The sequence below is a fragment of the Vidua macroura genome, chromosome 13, assembly GCF_024509145.1.
Source record: "Vidua macroura isolate BioBank_ID:100142 chromosome 13, ASM2450914v1, whole genome shotgun sequence".
Lineage (NCBI taxonomy): Eukaryota > Metazoa > Chordata > Aves > Passeriformes > Viduidae > Vidua > Vidua macroura.
Window position 1 is genome coordinate 14775340 of NC_071583.1, and position 24015 is coordinate 14799354.

The 24015-nt window shown below is 55.8% G+C and overlaps 1 protein-coding gene across 1 annotated transcript; it reads left to right on the forward strand.

The window, feature by feature from the left end:
* Positions 1-71: 71 nt before the first annotated feature.
* On the forward strand, positions 72-23749 carry TWF2 (twinfilin actin binding protein 2). The gene is made up of 9 exons (XM_053989627.1): positions 72-162; positions 9503-9580; positions 13600-13778; positions 15049-15144; positions 15891-15995; positions 21274-21399; positions 21493-21643; positions 22045-22166; positions 22333-23749. Exons 1-9 carry the CDS (start codon positions 138-140, stop codon positions 22498-22500), a joined length of 1050 nt encoding a protein of 349 aa, XP_053845602.1. The 5' UTR covers positions 72-137; the 3' UTR covers positions 22501-23749.
* Positions 23750-24015: the final 266 nt, after the last annotated feature.

The window sequence follows — 24015 nt, forward strand, 5'->3', positions numbered from 1 at the left end:
CTCGGCCGCGGTCCCGCCCCGGGGCGGCGCGGCGAGGAGCGGCCCCGCGCTCCGGAACGGGCGGTGCTGCCTGCCCAGCCGTTTCCTGCCCGGGACGCGGCGGAGCGGAGCCGAGCGGAGCGGAGCCGAGCGGAGCCATGACTCACCAGACCGGCATCCACGGTGAGCGGCGCCCGCCGAGCGCTCGTGTCCCCCCGCCCCATCCCGGGGGCTGCCCCCGCCACTCGGCCCCCGCCCCGGGCCGGGCTGCCCCGCCGCGCCCCCCGCCACCGGCACCCCCGGGGCCGCGCCCCGCGCATCCCCGGCCCCGCCGCGGCGAACTGCGGGCGGTGTCGCGACAGCGGCGGCGATGGGGGCGATAAGATGAAGCTTCCCGAAAGAGCCGGCAGGTTTCCTGCGATTAGCGGGGGAGGGGGACACCGAGGCTCGGAGCGTTTGGGTGCCGAGAGGAGGTGCGGGAGGGGGTTCGGCCCCGGGGTGCCGCCGGTGCGGGGCTCTCCCGCATCCTTTGTCTGGGCTGATGCTCAGCACCCGCCGCGACGTGCTCGGACAGATGTGTCACGCTCGTCTGCCCGGCCGCAGCCCCGGCCACCGCTCCCTTGCCTACGGGGATGCTCGGCCCCAGCTGCTCCCCAGCCCAGGGGAGCTGCGGAGAGCCCGAGTGAATTCCTGCTTCCCGATTTCTCCGCCCGCTCCCCACAGGACCCAGCCAGCACCCGACACGGCGGCTTCTGCATTTCTCGGTGTGCTTGGTGCATGACTGACTGTGTGTCCTCACGGTATTTCCCTCCTGCCCCTCGCCTTGCCAGCTCAATTAGCAATATTAATCAGGAGTAGAGGTGCTGCATAATTTATGTAACCAAATCAATATGCGAGCAGGGATGTGAGAGCAGCTGCCCCTGGAGCCCTGCTCTGTGCGCTCGGGTGTGAATCCAGCCCGCAGCGTGTCCCGGGAGGGAGCTGGGACGTTGGCCTCACAGCTCCCTCTGGTCAGCACCTTTGTGCCGGGGAGGGAATTTGTGTCGGCTGGTCCTTCATGGCAAGAGCATCCTTGTTCCTTCAGCATGGTCGAGAACATCCCTCCCCTCCAGTTGCTTCTGGAGGGGCTGTAGCTGAGAAGTGGCCAGCGATGATGCTTAGATGTTTCTCCTGCTTTTGCTCAGGAGAGCTGGTGCTCATTGATGGCGTTTGGGTTCAGGTTCATTGCTTCTGGCTTAAGCTGAGATCCTGAAGCATATGCTCTAATTAAATCTTCCTTGTTTTGTAAAAATATAACAATAATTTAAAAAGTTAAAAGTGAGCAGGATGGACCCCTGCACCCACCTGAGCTCTGGGTGTGCTGGCCCTGCTCTGCAGAGCTGTCCATGGGGTTTGGGCAGGCAGGGCCTGCTGCACTGTGTGCCCCCGGAGGCTGCTGCCTGTTGCTCTCTGGCCATGCCCGGCTGCTCCTGTGCTGCTGGTGCTGTCCTTCCTGGCACCCTGCAGCTACCAGGGAGGGAGATGTGCCAGCTTGGCTCTCTCTGAGAGCACTGACCTTCGCTGACCTTGGTTGCCCACTGCTTGGCAAGCTGTGCCCAGTGCTGGGAGTCACCGTGCGGCACCGTTGCCCGTAGGACGTGACGTGCCCTGTCAGCGGGAAAGGGGAAGGGACTCGACTTCCCCCAAGGAGCTGCAGCGGTGCAGGGTGGGGATGGACCTGATGACTGTCCTGGCAGCAGATTCCTGGGCTGGGGGCGGTGTAAAATCCTCCCTGTGGTTATGGAAAATAGCTTGCGTTGGGTGGCCTCGCTGTCGCAGCATCTTGGACATCTCTGGGTTCTCTCTCCGTGCCCTGTTGCGCCGTCTCTCTTCCGGGAAGCTGCTGTTTCCTCTCTGCATGCAAATCTGCCCCTCCAACACCTGTGATGCACAACTGGGGTGCTCCAGGCTTTAAGGGAACCCCCCCCCCCGAGGTGGATTTGGGATATTTCAGTCTGCCCCACCCCGTCAGGGTGATTGAATTATTCTGTTTGCTCAGCAAAGAGCAGATTCCATATCGAATGAGGAACAGCAATCCCACTGCTACTTTCATCCCCTCTGCTGAGGCACTGAGGTCTCTTGTTTGCTAGGAGGAGGGATTATTCACTTCTTCCTGGTTTCTGGGGCCTTGTTTTCTTTGTGTGCACCCAGCATTTTCTGTTTCTTCACTCCCATTTCTCCTGTATTTTCAGGAAGACATCTGCTCCCAGGGGAATTATGATCAGATTCCGCAGCTGGCTCAGGGGAGGTTGCAGACAAGCTGGCAAGGGATTTTGCTTGACACGGTGCTAGATCTGTGTGAGGCAGGGTGACGTGGTGGTGGGGAACCCCCAGAGCAGCCCCTGTGGGAGATACTCCCACGTCATCCCAGCTTTTGGAGAGAAACAGGAGGAGGGGAAGCTCTGACAGTGAGAGCTGGGGGATCAGGGAGTGCAATCAGGCCTGAGCCTTTCATGCAGGGGCAAGAGGGTAATTATTATTTTTTTAGGTATCTCAGGCAGCTCTCTTGAAGGTGCTGGCAAGAAAACCAGGCTGCCATGGAGACTGCCAGGCTGGGGAGGCGGTTGGAAGCTCTCAAAGGGTGCTGTGGGCTTCCTGGGGCTGGAAACCTGCTTTTTAGCTACAGCTGGGAGGATTCATTGAGTGTTTTTGCAGTTCCTGTTTTGCTCTGAATGGCATTAGATTGGAACAGCATTTGCTGCCTGAGCTTAGAACCTTGGGAAGGCGATGCTGAACCCGGGCTTTGATGCTGGTGGGAGGTCATGTGCTTTCAGTTGCTTCTGGGATCTCTTTCAAAACCACTGTGTAGAGAGAAAAAGTCTCTTAGAGGGTATTTTTTCATCTAGAAACTAGAGAAATCAAATGCATTTTGTTTCTTCAACCCAAAAATAGAGTTTGGTACCTGCTCTTTCTGGGGGAGGTGGTAAGATCTGGGGATAGGGGAGGACCTTTGCTCCCATCCACAGCTGAGCTGCCACTTCGCCCCAGGATTTTGCTTTGGGAATGCCTCTGGTAGGAGTGGATGTTTGCTTCAGGAGAAGCATAACCATGATGCACATGGGCAGGATTGCTGTCAGATGGGTAAAAAAAGAGCAGGAGCTGCTGGGTCTGCAAAAAGTCTTAGTGGAAAGCAGGCAGCTTCCTGTCTCTCTAGTGAGAAGAAAACAGGACCTTCTCTGCCCATCCAGCACTTCATTAGCCCCTCTCCTCTGGCTGTGCTGGGAGGCAGCACTGGCTCCTGAGGCACCTGGATGCACAAATTTGGGGGGCACCTTTGGAATGCTGGAGGCACCCCCTAACCAAAAATATGTCACAAGGTGCCATCAGCAAAGGAGGAGAAGGAGAAGGGATGGCTGGTTCATGGTCCCTTTTATCCATGGGGAACAGAGGGCACTGGGCCGCTGCAAGGATATTTTTGAGGAGCCAGACCCAGTCTCTTTTCTGGGGCCACCTTGGAGGTTGATGCCCCCTGGATGTATGGCCCATATCCAAGTGGAGGGCACGTCAGGATGGCCAGAGCAGCAGCACCTGTGGAAGACCAGATAAATGAGATGTCAAACCCCTTGGAGTGAAGCAGTGGTGGGATAGAGGAAATCCTTTGGAAAGCATGCAGTGAGAGACTAAATGCAGGGAGATCGTGGCCAGGGTCTGTCCCTGGGTGCCTGCCCCCTCCAGTGCACAAACCAGTGCTCTGCTGCTTTACTGGGCAGAGAAAAGGAACAGCAACCAGCAGCTTCTGCAGGCAAGGAAGGACCATGTGTGCTGCACCACCACTCTGCCCCAGGATCCAGCTGATGCTGCCTGCAGGGTGAGAGCTGCCTACCCTGGAGCAAGGGAAGGGAGGAGTACAGCGTGCAGACAAGACAGGTCCTGCGCACACGTGGAAAATCAGGTGTTGAAAAGCAAATGTCTGGTGTCAGGCAGGTGGCTCAAAGTCTCTGGGCAGGATTTGCACTAGCGACCAGGAGCTGTCCATGTGAAATCCTGCAGGAATACAATCTAGCCCCACAGAAAATTGGGAGAAAAGCTTTGCTTGTCTCCTCTCTTGCTCCCTTTTCACCCTGCCCCACTCCCTTCTTTCTGTTTTCTTCTGACATCTGTAGCTTTTTTCCTCAGAAAAGATTCCCTGCAAGGACATATTTATTTATTCCATGGTGAGAAATAAAATCCTCTTACTGCTTAAACTGGCCAACCGTGTCCATTGGCAGAAAAGCTCTCTGCAGCAAGTGAGTTGAGCAGGCACTGCGTAAAGGAGTTACACTGGGATAGACTGAAAAGAAGGAATTTTAGCAGCAGCAAAAGCTATTTTGTGCCTGTTGCTGTTGTATCCTTTCCTGGATGCCCAGACCAGGAGCTGGGCAGGGCTGTCTGGGCAGGGAAAGTGTGGGTAATGCAGGTATAACCATGTTTTATTCATCACCATCTTGACTTCTGTCTGGCCAAGAATCCCTGGAACTTGGACAAGTTTTGCCTGAGTTTGTGGCTGGATTTTTGGCTGAGTTTCCCTGCTGCATCCCAGGCACGCTGTACCCCGGACAGTGAAAGGGAAGCAGCCGCTTGCAGTCGCATCGAGTTGAAGATTATGTCCAGGGAATGAAAGATTGATGGCCGGAGGCTCGGGTTTCCCGTCGGGAGGGCAAGGTGACTTGATGTATTGAGAGAGGCATCTGTTTCAGGGAGCATGTATTATTGATCTGGGCGCTGCGTGGGGGCCATGGGGAGGGGTCAAACAAGCAAAAACGTGCTGCTGCCCCAGCAAGTGGGCGAGAGGCCGGAGGAGGGGACGCGCGGGGGAGACGCTGCGGCTGTCGCCTCCATCCCCGGCTGTCGCCTCCATCCCCGGCTGTCGCCTCCATCCCCGTCCCGTGGTGCTTCCCGGGGATTGCGCCGGTGGCTCCGCGGGCACCCGGGCATCCCCAGGGAGAGAGTGGCCGTTGCTGTGGCTACGGCTGCCATCACTGCCTCCCTCTCCCTCCGGGCTCCTTGCTGCCCCGTTCTGCTCAGAGAAGCTCACTGGGGCTGTAAACAGCAGAAAAAGGCTCATCTGGTACCTGCAAGCACCATTGTTCAGCAGCTTAAACAAGAACGATGCTTCAAGCCCGGCACGGAAATCTCCTGGGGACTGATCCAGGGCACATCCCAGCACAGGGCATCCTCTGGCTGCCAGCAGCGTGTCTGTCAGGAGGTGCAAGGGTCTGGCTGCCCTGCTGCTCCCTCAGCTGGGCGAATTCAGGCTTTGCTCTGCACCTTTTGGTCAGTGCTGCCAGAGGGCAGGCACTGTCCTGCCCTCCTCCCACCAGCTCCAGTTCTCCTCTGGCAGTTTGCCTGTGGCATCAGGGCCACCTGAAGGCCACTGCTGGCCAACCATCACCTCCCTGCCACGCCGTGAGCTGCCCAGCCTGGGTGTCCTGCTGTCATCAGCTGGCTCTGCTCAGCCCTCCATCCCAAATGGGTGGCAGGTGCCACTGGGCTGGGAGGCTGTGTGGGACAAGGGGACCTGGGACCTGCAGTTATCAGGCTTCTAAGTGCAGGCTGTTTGTGAACAGGGGACAACTCATCTGCAGCCTACAAACAGGTGGGAGAGGGAGGTGCTGCAGGACTCAGTGGCTGGAGGCGATTTTGGGCTGGGGTGTGTGTGCTCACCAGGTCTGCCATGAGGGTCGACAGCAGGGCTGGGCTGCCTTGTAGAAAGGCCAGAAGGTTCCTCAGATGGTGCTGGGCTCACGCTGCCTCAAAGCAGCAACACCCCCAGCAGCAACCTCCATTTTCCAGGGCAGGGATAGAGGCATGGTGTCCTTCCCAGGGTTTGGGCACCCTCAACATGAGATTTCCCAAACTCCAAGGTGGGTCTTGATGTTCCTGGTTGGAAAAGCAGTACAAGCTGTTCGTGATTTTTCTTTTCTTCCCTGAGCTGACCAGCTGCAGCTCCTGCACGCTGTGCCCTCTGGCACAGGTGCTGTGTGTGCTGTGCCTTGCTCCTTGCACGATGCTGAGCCTGGGTGTGCTGTTTGTGCTGTGCCTGCAGCCTTGTCAGCACCAGATAACATGGTCATGCTCTTGTTCGTGCCTTCACAAATGACTTGCCTGCAGCAGTGTGAAGTGACTAACCTGGACTCAGCTTGTGACCCACCTTTCTCCTCTGGAGCTGCTGGACCCTGCCCGGTCTGGTCCTTTCTCCAGTTATGGATATTTGCTTCCGATTGAGTTTCATCCTATTTCTTTTTTTCCCAGCCTATTTCTCCAGTCTCCTGAGAGAACGCTGAATTTTTCTCGAGTGCACACTTGCATCTCTTCTAGCTTCCCACCTAACAGCTGCAGGAAGCACTATTGCAGCTGCCAGAAGTGTTCATGGAAATGTGGATAAAGCTGCACCCACCACAGGTGCCCAGGACACCTTGCTCGATCCCACCTCTGATCCTCCCTGAGTGAGTTACCCATGTGGTTTTGTGTCTGTGCCATGGAGGTTCACCACCCCCACGTTCCCAAGCTGGCAGCTGACACTTTGAGACACTTAGAAACTGGCCTGAGACCCCTGAAGCCCACAGGTCTCTGGCTCTGCTGGAAGAAGCATGAGGGATCTCATGCATCTTGGCCTCAGCAGATCCACACGGGCTGTAGCCCAGCTTGGATTTGTTTCTGGATTATTTGTTCCAGGGTTTTCCAGGAACCCTTGTCTAGAGGGTGAGTTGGATGTGTGGGTCCCTTTCAGTCCTCTGCCCTGTTGCTCCTCCCTCTCCCTTGGTTTTTATGGTTTTCCTCACACATGGGTTTTTCAGCTCTTGAGTTGTATCCTGGAGACTTCCTGGCAGGGGATGCCATGAGGCACCATCTCCAGGGTGAGGTCTCCTCCAGCTCTTCCTCCAGAGCTGACTGTGGACTTCTCTATTAATATTTCAGGCACGCAAGCCATCTCGTCAAGTCTGCTGTGCCAATTAAGTGGTAATCATGCCGTAATGAAGCAGTGCTGAGCTCGTGCTCAAACCTTCCCTGGTTTATTCCTCTCCCTCCTCACTGGCTCTTGGCTCTGCATTGTGAGAAGCAGAAGGGGACATTGGAGACACTCTGGTTTTTATGTAAATGAAAATTGCTTTAAAAAAAAAATCAGAAAAATTAAATCTTGCAAGCCCCCTCTGAGGTTTTTTTTTGAAAGCTTTGCTGCTGTCTCCTCTAGAAATAGTCTCCCTCCTTGGAAGAGGCATTTCCTGTGGTGCGCTCGGCTTCTCTGGCAGCATCCAGGCTCTTCCTCACCTCCTTCAACCCCTCGGTACCTGCACAGAGCCCAGTGCTTGGCTGTCACTGTCAGCCCCTCAGCTGCCAGTCATCCCGGCTGTCGATCTTCAGGGCACTCCTAGCATTTCCAAGAGGGCTACAGGGTTGCATTTGCCCAGACTCCTGATTTTCCAGACCCCCCACCTGCCTTTGGGTTCTGGGAAGGATGGGGTCAGACTGGAGGGATTTGCAAGCTGGTTAGTGCTGCAGAACATTCCTATTTCTTCCCTGAAGTTGATGCTGTAGAAACATCCAAGAGCGATGTTATTCTCTCACAGTTTTGAAGTGTAATAGGAATTGGTGAAACCTGAAGCTTATTAAGAGTTTTGTCTCCTGCATGAGGTTTCCTGGGTGTATAAAATGTCTTTTTCTCTTCCTCTTCTGCCTTGTACGTGTGCAATAACCAAAGATGCTGCCAGAAGGAAACAGCCACTCTCAACAGGGAAACGGTCTAAAAATATCGGCGTATCCTTGGTTGGGCACAGCAGGAGTGGGCTGAGCTCCCAGCTGGCACTGGGAGAAGGTGAATGTCTGCTCTGGGAACTGGGAGAGCTACAGGCCCTGATGCCATTGGAGGGAGCATGCTTGTGGTGGGATTACACCAGCAAACCTTCTGTTTGTCCCCTGAAATGCCATTAAGGAGTGACACGCCTTTGCTGGAGTGTCTCTGTGCCCATTCCTGCAGGGTCCTGTCAGGATGGCATCTCTGGGTTTGTGTGGGAGCTGCTGCCTGCAGGGAGCCAGCCTGCAGCTCTTCCTCGTGTGTGCCTCTTCTCTCCGTGGGAGAAGCCACGCAGCCCTCTGATCAGGGCAGGCTTTGGGCCGGTGGAGCAGATGCATCGCAGAGGTGTCACTGGTGGGGGACAGGCAGGAGTTTCCTGGGAGCTCCCCAGGGATTCCCCCTCCCTCAGGGCTGGGGGAGCTTTGGCAGTGCCCCAGCCCAGGGTCTGCCTCCAGGGACTGAGGGCCCCGCTCAGTGACAGTCGGTGGCCACTCGGGTCCCTTGTGCGGTGCCGGGTACCATCGAGGCTCCTCCTGGGGCTGTGCCAAGGGTGGTACCCAGTGCTGAAGGGGCTGCAGGGACTGGAAATGGCTCTTGAAGGGATGGCTTCTCCTGCCACGTGCCTTAGCTGTGGATGCTCTCGGGCTCCGGGTTCCTTCCTGCTGCTGGCACAGCAAAGCACCGGGAATGGAGGGGCTGCTGATGGAGATTCCAAGCACAGATCCTGGTGTGGGCTTAGGGGCATCTGCCCAGGTCTCTAATCTTTGCAACACCAGTTTCTTGAGTACTTCTAACAAGAGCAGCAGCTTTTGAAATCACAGGGCTCCCTTTGCTGCATGGCTGCATCCAGGAAAGGCTTGGGTGGCTTTAGGGGGAGCCAGGCCAGGAGATGATCCTTGTTGGGGGGTTGGCCCCTCGGAGCCACATCTCCTGGGCTTTGCCTTCACATGGAGTGTGTCCCGGGTGGCACGGGGAGCTCTGTGCCAATGATGCTTCCAGGGTGGGCAGATGAAGCCTCCATCCAGTGCACTATCCAGTGCCTCCAGCTGCCTCCTGGTAGGATGCTGAAGATTGGTTGCTGTTGCCTGGTGCTCAGGGAGCGGGGGGAGGAGGAATGCTCCCCAAAATGCTTCCCAAAAGCCTTCTGCAATCCAAGCCCTGCCAGCTTCAGAGCAAAACCCTGGGGCTGTTACCTTTCCCTTCCCCACGGGCTCAGCTTCAAACCAGCATCTCCAGTTTGGAGTTGTGCTGGTTCCCAGCCTCTCGGGAGCAGCATCCTGCCGTGTATCACAAGCCCAGGACATCAGAGCCTGCCAGGACATCCTCCAGCCACCCTGGCTGTGACAAGCCTGCTGCTCTGTGAAGCGAATCAACTTGTCACTTGAGCTCTCCCTGCCTGCACTGGCCAAGCCATCGTCTAAATTTGGGTGATTATGTTCACCCAGGCCAAGTATCAGGTTCTCTGGATCACATGTGCTCCCAGCTGCTATTTAACTCTGACGCCTCAGGGAGACGCGGCACTTCTCTCCCAGCTTTTTGGATTATGTGTTATTGTTATTTTTTATTATAATTTTTTTTTGGCACCAGAGATTTAATTAAATTTTTTTTAAGCTTTAAATCCTGCCAAGTTGGTCCCCTTTCTGGTCAGTCACTGAGCAACCCAGCACCTACTTTGATTGTTAAATCTGATCACGATGTTTTTGGTTCTTTCAGCCACCACAGAATTAAGGGACTTTTTTGCCAAAGCCCGAAATGGTTCAGTTCGGCTCATCAAGGTCATCATTGAGGACGGTAAGTCCCATTTTTAAGTGCTTTGATTTACACTCTGTTCTCTGTCTGTTCCCTGTTTCCTCTCCTCCTTTCTTCTTCACCACTGCGGTGCCAGCTTGTGTTTTTGTAAACCTCAAGGAAAATGCTCCTGGGGCTTCTGGGCATGTGGCAACCCAGACCTGAAATACAAGCCCAAACTTTGGGTGTGCTGGTGAGCAGCTCTTGGAGCCCCAGGCCAGCTCCAGTGGGGAGCAGTGACTTTGCCAGCAGAGCAATACCAGCCTGGGATCGGTGCTCTGTGGGGGCTTTTGCTGCTGCTGTGTCATATTTTATTATGGGATCTCTGTGACAGGCTGCTGCAGGGACCCTGGGACCCTTGCTGGGGGTGATGCACAGGCATCTTCTTCCTGGGATGTGTCATCCCACAGCTGGCAAGGAGATGCTCGGGGCAGGGGGGTGCTCTGTGGCTCCAGGCCCAGCACAGGGCTGCAGTGCCATCCTGTGAGGAATTCCACACTCTGAGAGCCATCCCATCCCATGGGCTGCCCCTAGCCCAGGATACAGGCTGGCACCAACCTTGCCCCTGTTTGTCCCATGGAATGGGTCCTTTGGGTGGCCTCTGCATCTGTCAAGCAAGTGAGCAGAGCTGAGCACTGATTGAATGTCCCAGCAGGCAGGGAGCTGCCCTGGTGTAGGTTTTCCATCACCTCAGCCTCATACAATTGCATATGAATGACTTGTTTCTCACGGCAGCAGCAGGGACATTACTGCCCTGCCAAGCTGCTGTCACCACCTCCCCTGGGTGGGCCACCAGTGCAAACACCGAGGTGGATGTGGTTGTTAGGAGCCTGTGGTCATAAGGAGCCCACCTGACCTCTGGAGAGGCCACAACGTCCTGTTCAGAAGAGCAGCGTGACTGGAAGTGCATGGGACACATCAGTGGAAGTGCAGCAGGGCTCAGCAGTGGTGGCTTTGTCCTTGGCAAGGTCCCCATTGTTGGGGGATGAAACATCCACATTGTTTCTTTGGAGTGTCTTTGACAACAATTTTATATTCTCAGTTTCTTTTGCTTTTCAGAAGTGGGAATCAGGTTTGTGTTAGGATAAGCCATGCCTGTCCCTGAGCCTGGACTTGGGATGCTTAGGGCTTGTGCTGCTGGTTTTGGGTTGTGGCTGCTGATGCCAGCAAGGAAGACTTTTTATCACCAATGGAAAACATTTCCCACCATCTCTGCTGTGGCTGAAAGGGATTTTTTTATCTGTCAGCAGCAGGGCCACCACTCTGCTGTCACACAGGGGACATCAGCCTGCTGGTACTCAGCAGAGAAGGACCCTTGGGCACTAAGAGTGGCCAGGTAGATGTCACAGCCAGACAGAAAGATGCTCACCCTGGAAGGGAGTTGTCCAGAACTGCCTGGGGAGGACATGCCAGCTGCCCTGCCTGGACAGAGGATTGGGAGAGGAGCCTCCCTCTCTGCTGGATGGCTTGCAGCACCTTTTGCCCTGTGGAGAATTTGTCTTGGGGCATTTTGGAGCAGACAAATGAGTAGAAGGAGAGGAAGATGGTGCAAGGAGCCTTATGGCAGATGCTCTGTGTCTGGGCATCTCCAAGACCACCACTGTGGCTGAGTGACCCTTTGGGAGCAATTTGAGAGGTTGTTTTGCCTTTGGAGAGCTACTGGGAAGAGCTGAGATTGGATGGAGGAGGGAGTAGGGGAGCAGGATGTGCACCAAGACTCAGCAGCAGTTTCCTGGCATGAGAGCAGCTTATGCTCCAGCATGTTTTTAGATGATGCTCTGCTCCTCACTGTCAGCAGGATTTGGGACAAGATTGGCTTTGTGGACTTCCCTGTTGAATGCATTTCTTTACTCACAGGTGATGGTGTGCACTGAGTTTTGCAGATTGGTGCCCACCAGAGCTGCAGGCAGGGCTGCCTTGTAGAGGCATTTCAGGGCAAGGCAGGGAGAGCTGCGGGCACCTCGAGGGCCAGACACGCTCCCAGCTCTGCTTTTCCAGCAGCAGCTCCTGGGACAAACAGAGCCTGATACAGCCAGTGCTGTGTAACTCTGCTGAAGGGCGTCTGCTCTGAGTTTCCCCTTTCTGACACTTCCCAAGGAAGAAAATTTGTCCCTGCATGGATTGAGCAGAACTGCAAAGAGCTCAGGGGAAAGTTGAAGGCTGCCAGCTCACAGCAGCCCGGCTGGGGTCGGGCTGAGTCACAGCCCGGGAATAGCCTGGGGTGACTCAGCACTGATTGCTTTGTGCCTGAGGTGTTGGTTTGTTTTGCAGACAGAGATACCCTCGAGCTGCCAGTGGGTTTGGCCCCGCGAAATTCCTGCAGTTTCTTCTTTGTAATGCACAAATCCATTCACAGAGCTTTGTGTTTATTTTAGGAGTACATTGAGGTTTTTATGCTTCCCTTTCTCCAAACAGCTAGTTTTGCAAAAGGTAAAGTATTACAAGCACCTTGTTCTCTGCTGTCCTTGCTACTGAACCAGAATCTGGTGCCACCCATGCACAAATAACTGGATTGAGTAGTGGTGGCAGGTGCCAGGGCAGGGGAGGGCTACGCTCTGTCATAGGGGATGTCCTGCCTGGGTGGGAAGAAGGGGTGAGTAATTCCTCCCAAACCCTTCATTCCTCAATTATTTTCCTTAAAAGCTTTCCCACTGTGAGATTTGGAGCTGCTGAGCTGAATGGGTTGGGAGGGAGAGGGTTGTGCCCCAGCCAAGGGGCTCCCTGGCTCCCAGTGGGCAGCGGGGCTGTGGGCAGAGGTCCTGGCAGGGCATGTGCCTGGCCAAGCATGCCCTCAAGTGCTAATTGCCAAAGGCCCCAAAACATTTTGCTTTGGCACCCCCAGAATTTCCTACATCTTGTTCTGAGTCCTGTAAGCTCCCCCCAGACCTTTCTGCATCTACAAATGAAGTAAAAATACAGGCTGTTTTCCAGCAACCTACACTGGTATCCCCAGCACCACCACTTTTCCACCCAGCCATCCCAAAGCTTGGCTTGATCCTTGCCAGGGTGTGGATTCATGTCTGTAGGATGCCTGCACCAGTGTTTAAATCCCAGCTGAGCAGTGCCCAGCTCACAGGGCTCCCAGTCCCACTGCCATTTGCGTAGCAGCTGAAAATAATACCTTGAGGTGTGTTGCTTCCAGAGGCTGAGCCTCTCCTGGCAGCGTGGTCCCCCTCCAGGCTGGGGACTGTGGGACATCCCTGCTGCCCACAGACATGGGCTTTGGGTATCAGCTCTGATTTTGACCCCTGTGAGGTTACAGGGGACCCAGTGAGAGCAGCTTTGGCCCATCATCCTGGATTTTGCTGAGACCATTACTTTTCTCAGCACCCAAAATGTTGGTGGTTCTCTGTGTCCCTGGTGAGGTGTTCTAGTGACCCTAGGGCTTGTCCAGGTGGGATGGGGGAGGTCTTGTGTTCCCCTGTGGGCGAGGAGCGATGGGTGGGGACTGCAGAGCTGGAGGGAGCAGAATGGAAGGAAGTCACAGGTGGTCACCAGAGAGACTTTGCTGGTGAGGCAAAAATTATGGTAATGATGGCTCCATTTTAGTTCAGTGTGAATGTCCCATGGAAATTCTTTGGAAAAGGGAATCTCAGGGATTTTGTAGCTGCCAGGACATGTCTGTTCAGAAAACCAAGCCTCAGACTTGCTCACAGTGAGTGTTCTAGTGTTTTCTTTGATAAAAACTGGTTTAAACATGAGATCTTAAGAATCTCACCTAGCACTAGGGATTTATAGGAAGCATTTCCCAGGTCCACAGTGGAGGTGGGAAAGAGGAGGGGAAGAGATGGTTGACAGGAGGCTGGCAGAAAACCAGCCCTCCACAGCAGCCACAGCCCCATGGTCTCTCCTGGTGGGAATGTGCACTCCTGCATGTAATTCGAGGTCATAATTTGTTCTTTTGCAGCACAGCAGCATTGCTGGTGCTGGAGCTGCAATGAACCCTTAGTGAGCCGCCACCTGGTCCTGCAAGATGAAGCTTGCTTTGGTCTAACACCAACTTTGCTGTGTTCTCCTTGCAGAGCAGCTCGTGCTGGGAGCCCACAAAGAGCTGTCCCGGCGCTGGGATGCTGACTATGACACCTTGGTGCTGCCCTTGCTGGACGAGCAGCAGCCCTGCTACGTCCTGTACCGCCTGGACAGCCAGAACGCCCAGGGCTACGAGTGGCTCTTCATCTCCTGGTCCCCCGACAGCTCCCCGGTGAGCTGCAGGCCCTGGCACCCAGCCTGGGGACAGGGACACGCCGGGGGAGGTGCAGGGGGGAGGAGGGGCTGGCCAAGGGGACTTTGCCCTGGGGCTGAGGAGGAGCGTTCACACCCTGCTCGTGGTTGAGAAATGGAGACTGCTGTGGGGATGGGGAATTTTTTAAGACACAAAGAGATAGACTGGGACTGTGTCTCTGTCCCATTTCAGTGCTAGGTGAGGAGGTGGAGGAGCTGGGATGTAGAGGGGGGAGTGGTGTGGACCATGAGGCCAGGATGGACACATCCCACCATGGCTCTGGCCATTGCTGGGAAGAGCTGGCACTGACACTGTTTTGCCTCCCTGGCCCTGCTCTGCTGGAGGCTGATGCAGAGTGGCTGCCAGCCCTTCTGCAGGCCTTGCTCCAAAATCAGCTGCTGGAGCATGACACAAAAGGGCTGGTTGGATGGGAAGCAGGTTTAGAGGATTATCAGTGGTACATCTTGGAAGATGCCATCGTGTTGAGCACATCAGCTGAAGTTTACTGATGTATTAACACATGTGCTTGTCTTCTATATACATATTTGTCTGTGTATATATATGTATATGTGTGTGTATATATTCCTATGTATTTATTTGTTATATATTTATTGTAATCTATAAGCTAGATAGATTTACTGCCACATTAATACATGCACTGGCCACATATATAAAGATAAGTATACAGGTGATATAGATGTAATTTTATATGCATGTGCATATTTGTGCATGTGTACATGTACATATACACGTGTATATAGAATCATACATATTTTAAATACATACATCTTTCAACAAACCACAGAGGCTCTTACTGCAGAAGCACAGTGTGCCCAGGAGCACTTGCCAAAGCTCTTCCCTGCATTGTGCAGAATGATGCAATAGAAGTGCCAAAGGCAAAAGTCACTTTTAAGTGGGTCTGTGGTATTTGTGCCTCCTCTCACTCAAGTGCTGGTGGGAAATGGTGCTCTGGAGCTCAGGGGCTGGAAATCAAAGCATGAAATAAACTGTTGGATTGTGGGCAGCTCTTGGCAAGGCTGCAGCCCTAGAAATAGTGCTGGTGGGTTTTCCCAGCTGATCCCTACCTAGGGATGCTGCCATTAAAAATCAGACTGAGCTAGAAACTCAGTGGGTGCTCCCAGGAGAGGCTGAGGTGTGTGGAGCCTGTGGGGGGGCGGGTGGTGGCTGTGACCTCTGGGCCCCTCTCTGGTGCCCCTGTGTGACAGCACTGCCACCCCTGTCCTGGCAGGTCCGGCTGAAGATGCTGTACGCTGCCACCAGAGCCACTGTGAAGAAGGAGTTTGGCGGGGGGCACATAAAGGACGAGATGTTTGGCACAGTGAAGGTACTGTGGTGGGTCCTGGGCAGCCTTTAGGTCTGACCCTGAGCTTCAGAGCCTGCCTGGAGCTCAGTGTGGGGGTGGTGGATGTGGGATGCTGGTGTCTGCTGAGGGGACAGCAGGGTGTTGGTCCTCCACACCGCTCCCTGCGTGGCTTTCTCCTGCCTGCATGGCTGTGGTCTGTGACAGAGAGCGTGGAAGAGGTGGGAGGGAGGCTGCAAGATGTGGAGCTGCACACTGAATGGCAGAAGTGCCAGGTGGTGGCAGTGTCACTCCAGCAGCAGGAGCTGCCTCCACGCCAGGGTTATCCGCTGCCTTGCATGGAGGTTTCTCCTCCTGTTCCATGGGCAGAGGGAGCTGCACAGCCAGGGCCTCCTGGACATCAGTCCTGCTGGGGCCTCTGGTACTGGTGGAAGCCAGGGAGCATTCCTGCTCTTCTCCAAGGTCCCTCTGCTGCTCCTGGGCTATGGGCTCTGCCTTTCCCTCTCACTTCCATGCTCATGAAACAGCCAGAGGAGCCCACTGCCACAGCCATGGGTGACTGGGGAGGGGCAGGGTGGTCAGAACAGACAAATGGAGTGTGGGATTTGCATGGAGGAATCTGAGAGCCTTCAGGTTGGTCCTCCCGGTCAGGAGGGAGCCCGAGGCTCTCTGGGTTGCTCAGACTCAGCTCAAGGCTGGGGGCACACCCAGCCCTGCAGCGATGACCACCCGTGACACTTGTGACACTTGCCCTGTGCCTCTGTCTGCAGGAGGACGTGTCCCTGAGTGGTTACCAGAAGCACGTGTCCTCCTGCTCTGCCCCCGCCCCGCTGACCGCAGCCGAGCAGGAGCTCCAGCAGATCCGCATCAACGAGGTGGGTGTGCAGCAGGGCTGGCTGTCCAGCAGGGCTGGCTGTCCAGCAGGGCTGGCTGTCCAGCAGAGGTGGCTGTCCAGCAGGGCTGGCTGTCCAGCAGGGCTGGCTGTCCAGCAGAGGTGGCTGTCCAGCAGGGCTGGCTGTCCAGCAGAGGTGGCTGTCCAGCAGAGGTGGCTGTCCAGCAGAGGTGGCTGTCCAGCAGGGCTGGCTGTCCAGCAGAGGTGGCTGTCCAGCAGAGGTGGCTGTCCAGCAGGGCTGGCTGTCCAGCAGGGCTGGCTGTCCAGCAGAGGTGGCTGTCCAGCAGGGCTGGGTGTCCAGCAGGGCTGGCTGTCCAGCAGAGGTGGCTGTCCAGCAGGGCTGGGTGTCCAGCAGGGCTGGCTGTCCAGCAGAGGTGGCTGTCCAGCAGGGCTGGGTGTCCGACAGCCCTGGGAGAGGAGCCTGAGGCCCTCTGGGCACAAAGGGATGAAGGATGCAGGGAGTGAGCATTCAGCTGAAAGGGATGGCTCATTTTTACTTTGCTCTCTGCTGTTTAATATGTTTCTGTCCTTCTCAAGGTGGATGAGCACCCTCACAGTCAAATTGGTAGCATAAAGAGGAATTTATATTACTCCTTTTTTCCCCCTTGCTTGGACATGAGCTCAGGACTGTGCTTTACTGATAGTCAGAAGATGGTTTGGGGCTGAAAGCAAGTCTCTAACCTGTGGGTATTGGAGGAAAAGCAAGAGCTGAGTTTGAAGATACTCAGGCCTATCTTTGGACTGCAGCAGCCTCCTCTCCCATACACTTCCTTTATGTCTATAAATACGAGGGATGCTGTCCCAAGAAATACAGATCTTAGCCTGTAGTTGGGGGCTTATGTGCTGGAAAGGATGTGGAAGTGGCACAGGGTAGGGCTGGGGGCACACAAGGCTGTGTGCCCGTTGTTCCCTGCTGGCCTTTCACAGCTCTGTGGTGCTGTGGCACGCTGAGACAGAAAAGGAGGTGTGCTCACTGTGTGGGGAGACCACTTGGAAGCAGTGCTTTGTTTTGGGATGGGGGAATTTCCCTTAGATACATGGAGAGCTTTCCTCTCTAGAGGAGCATCCCTCTCTTCTGTCTGTGCTGGGGCTGTGCCTCTCATGGATGGATCAGGATGTGTGGGAGATGTGAAGCCAATCAGCCTCATGGCATTAATTAACAGCACAGATGAGGCAGGAAGTTTCTACCTGTCCAAGCAGGTCTGGGGGTGATTTCCACCTGCCAAAGCAGGTCTGCAGGTGGCAAAGGTGAGGGACATTTGGGAGATGCCACCAAGGGGTGGTCTCCAGGTGGGTCTTAGGGGAGTTATGCCAGCTGCCAGCCTGGAGGGCCTGGGCAGAATTTATTCTAGAGGATCCAAGGAGATGCCCATGTTTGGAGAAGAGAGAGGTGCTGATGGTGACTGTGTGGTTTCTTTGGCACCTTGGGACACCTGGACTTGATGATTCTTGAGAGTCCCTTTTGACTCAGCTGATTCTGTGATCTGCCATCACCTTATCTGGCCTGTGTTGCAGGATTAAGTAGTTTTGGGGGGCTGCTGGGCAGTGTCTTACAGGGCTGTATGGCCCAGGTAAGTGGTGCTTGTGATGCTCATTGATCTGCCTCATTCTCCTTCCCTCCCAGCCTTGCCTTTGTGAGATGCAGCTCCTGGATAGAGGTGCTGCTGGTGTCTGGTTTGTTGGGGGTTATTTTAAGGGTACATGGTCCCCTGTGTCAGCCTGGGCCACAGGGTGGAGTCACTGACATTAAGAAAGAGATGAAGATGAATATAGTTTTGCCTGTGGATTTAAAGGTGGGAAGCAGCCAAGTGCTGGGTGTGCTAAGGGGTCTCTGTGTTGGTGTTACAGCTTGGTACAGTGATGCTTCCAGCTTTGTTCATTGCTTGCAGCTTGCAGGGTCCCTTGTGCACAGGCTCTGGGGCCTGGAGTGTGCTTGCACGTGACTGTTGAGTTTGGAGGAGCAGATCCAGTGTGTGGGAACGAGTGGTGAGGACCAGCACTGGCCTGGGAATTGGCCCTGGGGTAAGCCCTGACCTCAGCACTTCTGTGGGTCTGCCCAGGCCCCTGCAGGGTCCAAGACCCTGTGCATCCCCTTGTGTTCAACCAATCCATTAGGATTTCAGGAGAGGCACAAGGGACATGGTTTATTTAAAAGCCACCAGCCCACAAGTGCTTTGCTGTGCCACTTGCCTGGAGCTGCTGCTGGGCCCCACTGCCTCCCCTCCCACTCTGCTGACTCACAACCTTCCAAGACACTGGCCAGACTTGCAGCCTTCACCCCACACGTGGCTGTGTTTGTGGGCAGGCAGAAGCTGCCTGGGGTCCTCCCCAGCCACCAGAAGAGTGTGGAGAGGGGATGGGAAGAGAAGGGCAGGTGAGGGCTGCAGGGCAGCAGCTTCAGGGCCAGCAGAGTGGCCTTTGACACCGAGCAAGGAGGGACTCAGGTTTGCACATCCCCCGGGGAGCTGCCCAGCCTTTGGCAAAGCAGCTGTTAGGCTGGGGTTTGAGGATTGGATGGACAGAGGTGATGTCGTGAGCTAACCCTCTTTTTGATAGCTGGGTGGGAGCTCATGGAAATTTGCCACCTGCTATATATATATATACATGTTTTTAATAGCTGGAAAATGCCAGCTTTACTGAGCTGATAGTTGTCAGCAGACCGTGGGCTAAGAAACAGCTTTGAATTTGGCATTGAGCTCAACACCCACGCCTTGGGAGCCTTTGTAGAAGTGTTGCAGGTTCAGAAATATGGGTGGAGGGGGAGCTGGGCATATCCCATTGGCAGGCCCATGGGGCAGAGGAAGGCAGCCTTGGAGCTGGGGGAGGAGGCAGGAGAATTGAAAAGAAACAAAGGTGGGGGTGCCATTGCAGTGAGTAAGGGGGTGTCCTTCACAGCTGCCCCGCAGTGGTGGTGGTGCTTCACCAGAACCCTCCCATGAGGGATTTGCCATAAGACAGAGAAATGCTCCTCAGGCAGGGTCAGCACCACGCCAGGAGGGAGGAAAGAGGAGGAGAAAATCTAACCTAAAGAAAAGGAGATAAAATAACCTCCCAGGCAAGCCTGCTGCTGGCAAGGTTGGGAGGCTGGGATGCAGCACATGCTCAGCTGTCCCAGGCACTGCTCCCAGGCTGTGCCCTGGGGAGTGCTCAGGCAGCCAGTTTTTAATGTTTCTGAAAAGGGAAGGAGTAGAAAATGCAGAGGTATATGGGGGAGTTGATGTTGCTGGGACAAATTTCCATCTCCTGGTGTTTTTGGACTTCAGCATGCTTTGTGTCAGAGCTAAGGTCTCTAAGGTCCCACTGTAACTCGGCTGGTCTTCTTGCATTTATGGAACAGAAACCTGTGGTTCTGGAGGTGTTGGCAGTGGTAATGTCCTTGTGCTGCACCTCTCCACAGGGTGGGACCAGGTGAACTTGTGTGTGTCCTGAATCCCTGGGTGCTTGCCCTCAGGCCCTTGCTGGTGCCACAGCACCCTGGGGGATGGCAGGACAGCAGAGCTGGAGGTCAGCTGGACTTGGTGCCCACCTGAGCAATTATTTCCCTTTCCTGAGAGCTGCACATCAACACCCTGCTCACCCTCCAGGATGCTTGGCATGGATAGAGGCCTGGGCATTTTTTTCCTCATAAACATTCCATATATGCTCCTTAGTGGAGGATAGCCCAAAAGCTGTTGCTGCAAGTGCTGGAACTCCTCCAGACCCTGCATTGGGGCCACCCTGACTGGGGAGCCAGGAGGAGATGGGGCAGGGATGGGCTCTGCACAGGGATGTTGGTGGAGACCCTGCATGCCCAGGCTCAGGGCTGCCCTGGCTCTCCCTCCCGCTCCTCCCCAGCACTGGCATCTCCTGTGTCATTTTTTGCTGCTCTCCCTGCCCACATTGCTGGATCAGCCTTCCCTGTGCTCCAGCAGAGGTGGTGCAGCTCCCTCCTCCTGGCACACCCGTGTGTCCCCCTCCCTTCTGCTCTCACACGAGCTCCGTGCACCATTGACAGTGTGTCTCCTCTCCCCACGCTCGCAGGATTCCTGCTCCCAAGACTCGAGCACTGAGATGGTAGGCTGCTCTGCCCGCTTGATGCCCGGTTTTTCCTTCTCCTGGCAGTGTTTTCCTGCATGCTCTGCTCCGGGCATCTGGCTCCATCATCTCCCCAGGGTGTGGGTGCTGCGTGGGGCTGCTGTTACAAAGGGCAGCCTTAATGAGACCCACTTTGGTGCTGCCGAGTGGTTTTGAGATGTCAGCTCAAGCTCTTGTGTTTCTCTTGGCATGCCTTGACTTCTCTTCCTTTTCTCTATCGGGGGAGGGAAATGAAGAAAGAAAAAAAACCCATAAAGGTTGGACTCCCTCCAAAATCCCCAAAACCGATCGCAAAGGAAAGGGACCCACGCTCAGTGCAGAGTACCTGGGATGCTGTTGCTGGAGTGTTTCCTTGGGAGGGGGTCTTGAGGTGGGAGGGGCTCCTCTGCCATCGGGGTGACACCGTCTCCCTGTATTCTGTGGCAGATGGTGGGGGGCTGTTGCTGCTGCCCATCGCTGGTAGAGTACCCCGACCCCGAGGAGGTATGGTGTGCCTGCCGTGTGTGCCCTTCTCCTCCAGGCCCCATCAGGGACCCCTGCTGTGGCTGGATGGAGGCACCTGGAGCGATTTGATGTCTCTGCAATCTCTTTCTCTCCCCTCTTTGAAGTGGGGTTTGTTCTCCTGGCCTAGGGGGTGTGCTCGGGATATGGCTGGCAGTGTCTGCCGTGTAGGGGTTGTGGGGAAAACAGTGGCTGGGATCTTTCTGAGCTGTGGATCTCCAATCCCCAGTTCCAGCGTTGGAGGGGATGTCTGTCTGCTGCAGTCAAACCCACTGAGGGGTGGGGGTGTCCAGCTGAGTGCTGTGATTTCAGGCCTTTCCCTGTCACCCAGGCTGCAGTTGGAGATGATCGGAGAGGACACGTGTCGGTGCTGGTCACAGCATCCCTGCCAGGGATTCACTGGGAAACACTGGTTTGGAGCTGGTCTTTGCTGAGAGGGAAGCAGGAGGTGTGGGGGTGCATGGCTGGGGCCGGGTGATGTCCTGGAGAGGTGGGATGGTGTCAAGCACCACCATCCTGAGCCTGGCTGACTCTCAGTGGTTTAATGCTGTGATCCCTGTGGGACAGGTGTCAGACACCTCCTTGGATGAGAAGCCTTTAGCTGCAGAACCAGCTGTTTTTCCTGTTCCTCCCTTCCCCACCCTTTGCCACTGTGCCCTGACGCTCGAGGTGGTCTCCATCCCCAGGTGAAGACGGAGATCAGCGTGGAGAGCAAGCACCAGACGCTGCAGGGCCTGGCCTTCCCCCTGCAGCTGGATGCCCAGCAGGCCATCCAGGCTCTCAAGCAGAAGAAAATCAACTACATCCAGCTGGTAGGTCCCTCACATGGCTTCTCTGTGCCCCACTCCCCACATCCTGCTGCTGTCTCTCACTCCCATCTGCTCCCTGTCCCCTCTGTCCATCAGAAGCTGGATCTGGAGCGGGAGACCATCGACCTGGTGCACACGAGCCCCACAGAGATCACTGACCTGCCCAAGAGGATCCCCCAGGACTCTGCTCGCTACCACTTCTTCCTGTACAAGCACTCACACGAGGGAGATTACCTGGAGTCTGTTGGTGAGAGCCTCAGCACGGGGAAAGGCCAGTTTGAGCCTGTGCCAATCCCCGTTTTCCCTGGACCATTGGTTGCATGGGGAGCAAGCAGGGATGGGGATAGGGATGGAGCCTTGAGTCAGTTCCCTCCTGCAGTGGGTGCTGGCAAACCCTTTGGTGCCATGTGCAGGGCAGGTCTCTGGGTGCTGCCCCAGAGCTCTTGGTGGTGGGTGGTTTGGTTCCCTCTGGTGTTGCAGGAGTCCCAGGGGAGATTTGGGAGGGGTGATGGATGGGATGGCTCACCCTCTCTTGCAGGATGTTATCTGGGACTCTGGGCTGGAAAAGCCGTGAGCAGGGTGGGATGCAGCCGGTGCTCCCTGGCCATGGGCCCGGGCAGTGCCACAAGCCCTGCTCTGTTTTTGCAGTCTTTATCTACTCCATGCCCGGGTACAAGTGCAGCATCAAGGAGCGCATGCTCTACTCCAGCTGCAAGAGCCGGTTGCTGGACACTGTGGAGCAGGAGTTTTGCTTGGAGATAGCCAAGAAGGTGAGAGTGAGCCCCCCAGAGGCGATGGAGCTGGACACTGCCAAGGGGCTGTGCTGCAGCCTTGGTCCAGCCCCTCTGATGGGCTTGGGGGCAGTTGGGTGCCCCAAAGGCGGGTGTCAAATCCCAAGGGAGCTGCTAAGCCCCCGTTTCCCGTTGCCGGGCGCAGATCGAGATCGACGACGGAGCGGAGCTGACGGCGGAGTTCCTGTACGAGGAGGTGCACCCCAAGCAGCACGCCTTCAAGCAGGCCTTCGCCAAGCCCAAGGGCCCCGTGGGCAAGCGGGGACAGAAGCGGCTGATCAAGGGGCCAGGCGAGAACGGCGAGGACAGTTAGATCCCGCGGGGCCGGCGGTGAACGGACACCATCCCTGCGGCGCGTCCCGCCTTCCTCTCCGCTGACCTGGGGATCTTTCCCTCCATCTCAGCCTTTTTTTGTTTTTTTACCTTTTTTTTTTTTTTTTTTTTCCTGTTTCATTCCTTTTTTAAACATCTGGATGGCTCGCTGCACCCGGGGGCAGAGCGATGGGGAGGGTTCAGGGTTGTCGCTGGTTCTTTTCCTCCCGTCCTTGTGCGAGCCCCGGGGCTGCGGGGGGAGGACGGGAGCAGCAGAGCCATGTCCCCAGCCTTGCTCCTGCCCCCCTCAGGGTCACAGCCACTGCTTTCAGTGTCCCCTGGGTGACTGAAGGACACACTCACCTGAAAGCTGCTCTATGCAAAGGGAAGGGGGTTGGGGATTCCTGTTTGAAAAGAGAAAATGCTTCTTTCCCTGCCCCCCCAGCCTCCAGACTTTGTTCCCCTGTCCCACTCTTGGTGTGCACGGCCCCTCTGCCCCAGGCTGGAGCGATCCCGCACCCCCTCAGGGTGCGGGCAGGACCCCCTGTGGGGTGGGCTTTGCTTCCTGTGGGATGGGAGCTTCTCCCTGCAGAGAGCCAGGCAGCGGGAGGTGGAAGTTCCCCACTGAGTCCTGAGCTCAGCCTGGACCTGGAGAAAGGTGACTCTGCCTTTGGGTGATGTTTGCATCCCCTTTTTGAACTGCCCCAGTAAGGTTTTGCCCTCAGAAGGAGCTGTTACAGCCCTGACTCAGCCCTATCCCTGTTTAGGAAGGCAGCTGAGGGGTTCCTGAGCCCTGGTCCCCCATCTCCATTCCCCAGCCTTCACCATTACCTTACCCCCAGGTTCTCAGCTGGGTCTCTGGGCTGGGGCAGCCCCATGTCTCAATAATCACATGGGCTACTCCAAATCCTTGTGTGGGGGAGCATGACAGCCCCTGTGTGCCCCTGGGGGTGTCCCCAGCCACCAAGGGCCATCATCGGCTCCTCGGTCCGAGCTTGGCACTGTGATTTGGGCTGCACTGGGGCTTGGGGGGAGAGCACCTTGCTGCTGGGTACCAGCGAGGGCTCAAGAGCCACCTGCCTCCCTGAGAGGATGGCAAAGGGGTCAGTGAAACCTGCCCTCTGCTTTCCAGCTGTGGCAGTGAATGTCCAGATGTTGCCTCGCCGGAGTCAGGGGGTTGAAGCTGGGAGGAGCAGAGCACACTGTACTGAACGCTGTATTTTCTAAAGAATAAAGTATTTTTAAAACAGTCTGATGCTCTTTGGAGATCACCTGGATTCCCCACGTTTGGGCATTTAGCAGCTGTGGGCTCTGGAGCTGCAAAGCAAATTGCTTGGACATCATGAGCTGGGGCCAGCAACTCTCACAACCTGCCTGCCCTGGCTGAGTGCAGCCCTCACCACCTTGAAGGACATCCACACTTCAGTCCAGGGGTCTGGCACAACCACACTGCCTGGCAGAGATTTTTACACTGAGCCACTCCAGCAATGCCCAGAGCTCGAGCTGGCTACAGGAG